The sequence below is a fragment of the Zea mays genome, chromosome 4 (assembly GCF_902167145.1).
Source record: "Zea mays cultivar B73 chromosome 4, Zm-B73-REFERENCE-NAM-5.0, whole genome shotgun sequence".
NCBI lineage: Eukaryota > Viridiplantae > Streptophyta > Magnoliopsida > Poales > Poaceae > Zea > Zea mays.
In genome coordinates this window covers 176,362,666-176,370,565 of record NC_050099.1, presented here as the reverse complement: position 1 = coordinate 176,370,565, position 7,900 = coordinate 176,362,666, and the positions used below count along the sequence as shown (strand labels likewise).

Genomic DNA, 7,900 nt, shown 5'->3' with positions numbered 1-7,900 from the left:
TCAGCACAAATATGAACAGTAGCATCGGAATCCATCCACTAGTCATCTGATGGACTTGCCATAAAGGCCTGAGGTGCATACCCTGGGGTGGAGTTAACCACCACGTTCCCTTCTTTGCGCTAAGGTGGAGGACCTTTTCCCTTCCTAAGTTTGCACCTCCGAGTTGTATGCCCGGAGACACCACAAACGTCGCAAATAAAGTCCTCCCTTTTCTTCTTCATCTTTTTGGACTTAGGTTGGTTCAGATTCTTATGTGGAGAGTTCTTCTTCTTCTTCTGGAATTTTCTATCTCCACCCTTCTCAACAACGTGAGCCTAGAGTTGCTGGGATGGCTTGTTACTGGACCTTGCACGCTCTTCCACATTTATCGCAGCTGATAACTCAGTGAGAGTCATTTGCTTCTTCATGTGTCGGCGTGAAGTCACAAAGTCTCGCCAAGAAGGCGGGAGCTTTGCCAGTATTGCATTCACCTCAAAACTATCTGGTAGGACGCAGCCATATTGGACCAAGTCCCTAACAAGGAGTTGAATCTCCTTTAGCTACTCCATAACAGACCTTCCCTCAACCATTTTATAGTTGAGGTAGTTTTCCGTTGTGAATGACTCATGCCATTGTCAACTTCAGAGAACTCGTTCTCAAGTTCAGCCAATAGACCCTTAGCGGAGGTAAAACCAGAGTACACGTCAAATAAGCGGTTCCACAAGACGTTCAACAGACGAGACAAGCATGCTTCATTGGCTTCGTCCCACTTGGCCTTCTCCGCTAGTGCGGCGACCTTTGCTGCATCATCAGAATCATCTGATGCAACCTGGGGAACAGCCGACGTCACTACCCAAAATAATTTTAGGTCAGTGAGCCACATGCGAGTCTTAATCTGCCAGCGCTTAAAGCTTGCGCCGTCGAACGCTTCAGGCTTAATGACATCAGAACTGGAGGCCATTATACGAATTGGTTTTCTGGATTGTTGTAATATTAGAGAAATAAGTGACATGCTTCCAACATATTTAAATAAATTAAATATTCTAATTCCGAATAAAACAAGCATATAACTCAGATAAATACCATATGTAATTATAACGACAATGAACAGTAGCAATTCCTTTAATTAAAAACATGAAACATAGCTACTCAGGTCCATTTGTAAATTAAACATGGCTTGTAGATGAAGAAGGCATATTAAACAAATAAACATGATTGTTTATCTTAAAATGTTGCTCTCATAATAGCGGGTTGCTGCGCTAGACAACCCTCCAACGCTAAAGGGTGATCAAAGATCCTTGACTAACGTGACAGTCCTATCTTACCAAATCAGGGTTTTAGATCAAATATTATGAGCCTAAAAATCAAGCATGAATACTAATAGTAAGGAGTTGTGTACTTAATAAAATAACAGAATTTAACATAGGTAAACAGCCTTAACAAATATAGATATAATTAGGCACAAATAATATCAATGCTGAAAATAACAACACACTAAAACCTAGACTGTCACGTCATCTCACTACACCGCTATCATCATCGAGCAAACAAATCCACCCACAATAGTGCAATCACACCCAAGTATTTAATACTAGCAGATTGCACAAAATTAAACAGTAAATAAAGTGAAGCAACGGACAACTCACAGCACCTAGATTGTCTACGTGGGAAGATCAACTCAGCGAACACGAAGTTCTGTCCCAGAAAACCAATTCCATCGCCCACGTCCGGGCCTGCACAGCGGGAGGTTGATGGGGATACTAGAGCCACTGCTGAGGCCGTGGGAGACATCCACAGCACCAGCCCGAGAAGACGAACACCGCACAACAGGGAGCCCAGGCACCAGACCACGGTGGACAGAGATCAGAACAGACAGAGCACCACACATGCGCAATGTTAAACCAACGGAGCACGGGAGAACCTCGCTGCACAAGAACAGTACCACCTCTACCAGCTTCCAATCACCACCAGCGATTAACCACAGAAACACTAGAGACCTAATGGATTGAGGAGAATGGAACAACAAGCAGCAGAGAGGAGCAGAGGGCTGACAGTGTTTTGCGTTCTGCTAAACAGGGGCAAGATACCATACTTATGGAGCCGGGCTCGAGGAACAGTTGCACAGGAGCACGACGAGGAGATCGGCACGAGCTGAACTAATTCCCTCCTCCGCCGCCAGGGCCTTCGGCCGCTATCCACTGCGCACGAAGCGGTAGACTCCACTGCCTTCGCCCTAGCCAACTACCAGCACTTGCCGGCCGGCTGGGCTGGGCTGGGCTGCTCGGCCGTGGGTCTGGCAGCGGCCCAGCTCGGCTGGCCCCTTTTTTTAAGAAAATAAAGGGGAAACCCTTAAAATGAACAACACGTTCTGCCCGAACGAGTATAAATCTTGCGCCCATTGAGCACACCATGTAGTATTGAAGCTGTTTTTTATGAGTTGAATCATATATTTTAAGTTAGAGCACTAATTCAAGACATTGTTAGAGATGCTCTCATATAGTCATATCCTTGCTTTCTACATTATCCTCAATATTTTTTCCTTCTAATATAATTTGTTTTATAAAATACATGATTTAGTGTTAACTACTGAAGCTTGATTTGTTTTTAGTGCTACGCATTCTAAACAATATAGTATTTTATTTTTTGGGACATTTTTAAGGCAATTTGTTGGAGATCTTTTTAACTACCAAAGCTACAGTGTAGGAGATCGTTTCAACTCTTTGCCTGGTGGGCCCAGCAGCACCAGGCTAGGCGGGGGTGCACTGCAGTCTGCAGACGTCCAGAGCGCGAGCCAGGCGGCGGCTTCTTTTGCCACGATCGGGTCGATCGCCCACCCCGGCGCCGCCACCTCCGGGGTCGCGTCGCGTGGCGTCGTCAGTCTCTTCCCTTGAGTGGCGCGACTACACAAGGCAGCGCAAGGAGGCGAGCACTTGGACCAGGACCAGCCGCGCGCCGCCATGGCCAAGGTTAGCCGCGGCCGCCTACCGTGCCCTCAGGAACTGACTGTCGTTTGATTTTTTCATCCCTAGTAATTCTCTCTGTTTTCGCTTATTGGCCCCATGCCGCGCGTTCTGTACTGTATGGTGTAACGCTGAGTCGCTGACGCTGTCGATTGATCGCAGAAGAAGCGCAGCGGCGGCGGCGGAGGGCAGCAGCAGAAGCCGGCGACCGCGGAGGAGGGCGAGGAGCAGGCGGGCGACGCGCCCCCGGCGGCGGAGGGCAACAAGGACAGGGAGCACGAGAAGGGGAAGGACAAGGACCAGGAGGAGAAGGGGAGCAAGGGGAAGGACAAGGACGGCAAGAAGCCGCCGCCGCAGCCGCCCGTGGTGACGGCGGTGCTCAAGGTGGACATGCACTGCGACGGCTGCGCCAAGCGCATCCGCGGCTCCGTCCGCCGCTACCCAGGCAAGCAACGCAACGCAATGAAAGCCCCATGTCCCTTGCCTGTCTATCTGTCTCTCTCTCTCGCGGCGCGCCATCTTGTGATGTCCAGCAGACACAGACAGACAGGAGGCTCTGGTGACGCCAACTGATGGTCGATGGCTGCGCTCGTTCGTTGGCTTGACAGGCGTGGAGGGCGTGGCGATGGACGTGGACAAGGGCATCATGACGGTGGTGGGCCGCCTCGACGCCAAGAAGCTGCGGGACCGCGTCGCCGACAAGACCAAGAAGAAGGTCGACCTCGTCCTCGGCGGCGGCGGTGGGAACAGCAGCAACAACAAGGGCGGCGGCGGAAACAACAACAAGCAGGGAGGCGGGAACCAGCACAAGGGCGGGCACGAAGAGGACGGCAAGCAGTCGGACAAAGAGCACGGAGGCGGCGAGCAGGAGGGCAAGGAGAAGGACAAGGGCGATCGCCAGGAGGGGGAGGAGGGGACGAAGGGGAAGGACAACAACAAGGGCGGCAGTGGTGGAGGTGGGAAGGGGAAGGGCGGCGGCGGAGGAGGAGGAGGAGGAAAGGACAACAAGAAGCCCGTGGCGGTGCGTACTACACTCCCATCTTATCAGCACTACTCCCTGCATGAGTTCTGCTCTTTTCGTCGTTGATCGTTCGCATGGATATGATTCGGTCGCCATGCCAATCAGTCGCAAACGCTGACAGTAGGCTATCGGATAGATGAGGTGAAATTTTCTCTGTATAAAATTAAAAAGAGGAACGGGTGCGCTCCATCTCCATCCTCAATTCCTCATGAGCCACGCATGATCACTAAACGAAAATGTGCTGTTCTTCGATTCCTCCCTCCAGCTGCTGGTATTAGTAGTACCTGTACTGTACACCACCACCAAATGCATGAGAGACGACGCATATGCTGTGTTGCTTGCTCTTTGTTTATTCCTTCACATCGTTTGCCTCGTACGTACGTTCCTGGTTCAGTATTAGTAGCAGCAGCAGCAGCATTGTTCAATGCTGTTGAGCTAGGAAGCGGACCGATCGAGGAATTAATCTGATGGAGTTTGGTTGTGCTGCCATGGCGATAATGCAGCCGGTGGTCGCGACGGTGGTGCTGAGGATCGGTTCCACGGGGCTCCACTGCGACGGCTGCATGAACCGCATCCGCAGGAAGCTGTACAAGATCAAAGGTACGTACGTACGGCGCACGCTTCACTTGCGATGGCATGGGATTTGGCTTGCATGGTTCGCCAACTACGGTGGCGGTGCAGGAGTGGAGCAGGTGCGCATGGACATGGGCAAGAACCAGGTGACGGTGACGGGGACCATGGACGCCAAGGCCCTGCCGGAGAAGCTGCGCAAGAAGCTGCGGCGGCCCGTGGACGTGGTGGCGCCGGGGTCGGGCAACAAGGACGGCAAGGACAAGGACGGAGGCGGTGGCGGCGGCAAGGAGAAGGAGAAGGAGAAGGATGGGAAGGACGGGAAGGACGCGGCGATCACCAAGGCCCTGTCGGCTGAGCTGGAGGCGTGGAAGGCGGCCTTCTACGACCAGCAGTCGCTGAGCAACGCCGAGTTCATGCTGAGCGACGAGAACCCCAACGCCGCCTGCGCCGTGATGTGATTAAGCTCAGCTCTGTAGCAGTAGCACCACACCAGCACGGGGGTGGTTAGATTAGCGTCAGATAGCATTACACCACACAGACAAGACAGGAGAGGTATGCAGAGTGCAAAGCTTCTGGGAAGTCAAATTTGAACATAACAAATTTGAGATTTTGGTCACAATGTGATCCTGAGACATACTTACGGACTCTACATGTTTGAACTGGATTCATTTCATAGTGTATCATGTGAGGATAGATGTGTTGGCGCCGTGCGTTTGTTCCAAAGGAAGGAGGAGGCTGTGTGGGTTGTCACAAAGCTGCAACTGCAAAAAGGGTGAGGACTGAGGAGGCGTTGGGATTGGGCCAGCCGTGGAAAAGAGACGAGGAGAGAAGGCAAGCAAAGGAGCCGGCCTTTTGGTTTTGGGCAGGCCAGTGCTGTGCTGAAGGGTGAAGGCTGGGGGGAAGCAAACAAAGCTACAAAGAGAGATGCTGCTGCTGTTGCGTTGCATTCGCATTCGCATCGCTTGGTGCTCCGATCCGTATCAGCAGCAGGCAGCAGGCCAGTGGAACCTGTCACTGTGGAAGGCTGGGCTGGCTGGCATGTCCATGGCAATTGGCAATGCCATGGCGAGACTGCTTTCTCGCCGCAGCGAAACCAGACGTGCAGAACCCCATACCATACGGCCATGTCCACGGCTATTTTGGGTTGGTTCTTCTCCACCAAAAGGCCAGTCAAGACTCTGAGAATCTTTCACACTACCAACTCCTTGAACTGCAGTATACATGCTTGCTTTCAAATCTGACAGCACAAACACAGACAGTGGTCGCTCCATCGCATCGCCTACTGTTTCTTTCTTTCTTTTTTTCCTTGACACCAGAATAGTACGTGCTGCTGGCCCTGGAAGGCTGAAACATGCATCCCTTTCGCTCCTTCAGAAAAGAACAGTGGAGCCATGCGTGTACAACACAAAACATCCTGCACTACTCCCCTTGCGGGCTTCCTTTTAGCTGCCCACGTGCCCGGGTTTGTTCGACAGGCTGCTTTTGGGCCTCGGATGCTCCTACGTTCCGGCCTGTTGGGCTTGCGTACATATGCCACTGTTGCTATATTTCTCGGCCTATCTTGTATTCACGTCCTTTTCTCTGCTATACTTAAAACATCAGTTTCAACGGTCGTCCCGCGGCATTTTTTTATAAAAAAAATCCCTATATTTCTTCAAATCAACTCAGCGTAAAATATTACAAATCGGCGTAGGAGATGTGTTATGTTAAAAGCGGTGCAGGATGTGGCCTTTGTCCGTGTGTGCCATCGAGGAGGACATGGTGGCATCTGCCACGCTTAGGTTATCTTGGCGGTGAGCAGTCCAGGTCTGAGATATTGAACAATCAAGGCCCGTAGCATGGCAGCAGTCGGCATATGCTACAAAGTTGGTGGTGTTGTGTCGCTTCGGCGGATCCAGGGCTGGGAAGACACTCGCATTCTCTCGCCCTTCTCGGGTTGACGCCTGGTGCAGGTGCCTATCAGTTTGGAGCTGCTCCGGTCGGGCTTCTTTCTTCGCTTGCGTGCTCTCTCCCTATATATCCAGCGGTATACTAACTATGTCGCCTCTAGATCTTCGTCGTGTCTTTCTTCGGCAACAAACAGTTATGTCCGCCTCTTCCCTTCCCCTCCTACTCTACGAAACCTTGGAAGTTGGAAGTGAGGAAGACGAGGGATGGAGGTCTCTGATTTACTGCCTATGGTACCCGTGTGTCGGAGAGTAAATCTCCGCCCGGGTGGCGGAGTGCACCCGCCCTAAATCCTGATATGAGGAGGGGCTTAGGCGTTTTGCTTGATCGTTGGTATGAACGGGAAGCACTCAAAAACACACAAGGATTTAGAGTGGTTCGGGCCACCGGAGCGTAATACCCTACTCCACTGTGAGATGTATTGTTTGAGAGCTTGTATGAGCTTGCGAGTCTAAGGTGTGACCTAAGATTGCGTGTGTGTGTAACGTTGCATGCCTTCCCTTTTATAGCTGAAGGGGGGCATGCACAAAGGTACTGGGCCCCGACATGTGGGCCCAGGGACATAGAGAATATAACACTTGGGACTATAAATATTTGCTGCCGGGGCAATCCCCTTGTGTCCTATCGTCCGAGATCTGGGTATCTTCGGCGTGCTGGGGAAGCTTCTTGTAGAAGGGATAACACTGTGCACTGCCTGGCACGGGTGCACTGTTCGCCAGCAGACCCAGCAGGCGCGCCGCCTGCTAGATGACCTTGACGCCGCCTGCCAGCGGATGGGACGGGACACATTAAATGCTGAGAGGGCACGTCGCCCGTCAGCGCAGTGGCAGGCGGCGCGTCCTCTCCTCAATAAATGCAGGGGCTGCACAGCTTCACGTCAGGCTCGACCTGATAGCTTATGTCATGGGCCACAAGCAGCGGGTCTCCACCTGAGCGGGAAGTGGAGGGCAAGGCCTGGACACGTGTCAGCACCGGACCCCTACTCACGCAAGGGTCCTCCTCATTCTGGGACCTTGCTGAGGTTCGAACCTACTCGGTGGCTCCGGACTTATACGTATAGGGGTCCAGTGTCCTTCTGTGGGGGTCCGGACTTACTAGGATGTGTTGTCTTCCCTTGCCATGTGGCGCCCTTTGGCCTGCCCATGTGGTGGGGTTAGGCGCCGTCCTCCGCGTGGCCTGGGGACGTCGCATGGGTGCGGCGTCTTCATGCTGTAGAAGAGGGTACCCCTGATTTAGGGTACCGACAGTGGCCCCCAGGTCCGCCTCAGGGGAGGAAGCGAGCCTGCAGGTGGGGCCATAGTCTGATTGGCGGTTGGACCGCCGCTCCTGCGCGCCTGCTGATGCAATTACTGCCGGCCCACCTATGGCCATGCCAACTGCTACGCCCATTCCCACGGCTGACTGGCCCGTGACCATCGTA

General features: G+C 52.6%; 1 protein-coding gene and 1 pseudogene across 1 annotated transcript; both read left to right on the top strand.

Annotated features, from left to right (window-relative positions):
• On the top strand, window positions 2,937-4,048 carry LOC109945864 (heavy metal-associated isoprenylated plant protein pseudogene; annotated as a pseudogene).
• Window positions 4,353-5,167, top strand: LOC100275983 (uncharacterized). Its single transcript, NM_001149887.2, has 2 exons — window positions 4,353-4,560; window positions 4,642-5,167. The coding sequence occupies exons 1-2, from the start codon at window positions 4,428-4,430 to the stop codon at window positions 4,989-4,991; spliced, it is 483 nt and encodes a 160-aa protein (NP_001143359.2). The 5' UTR covers window positions 4,353-4,427; the 3' UTR covers window positions 4,992-5,167.
• The last annotated feature ends 2,733 nt before the right edge of the window (window positions 5,168-7,900 follow it).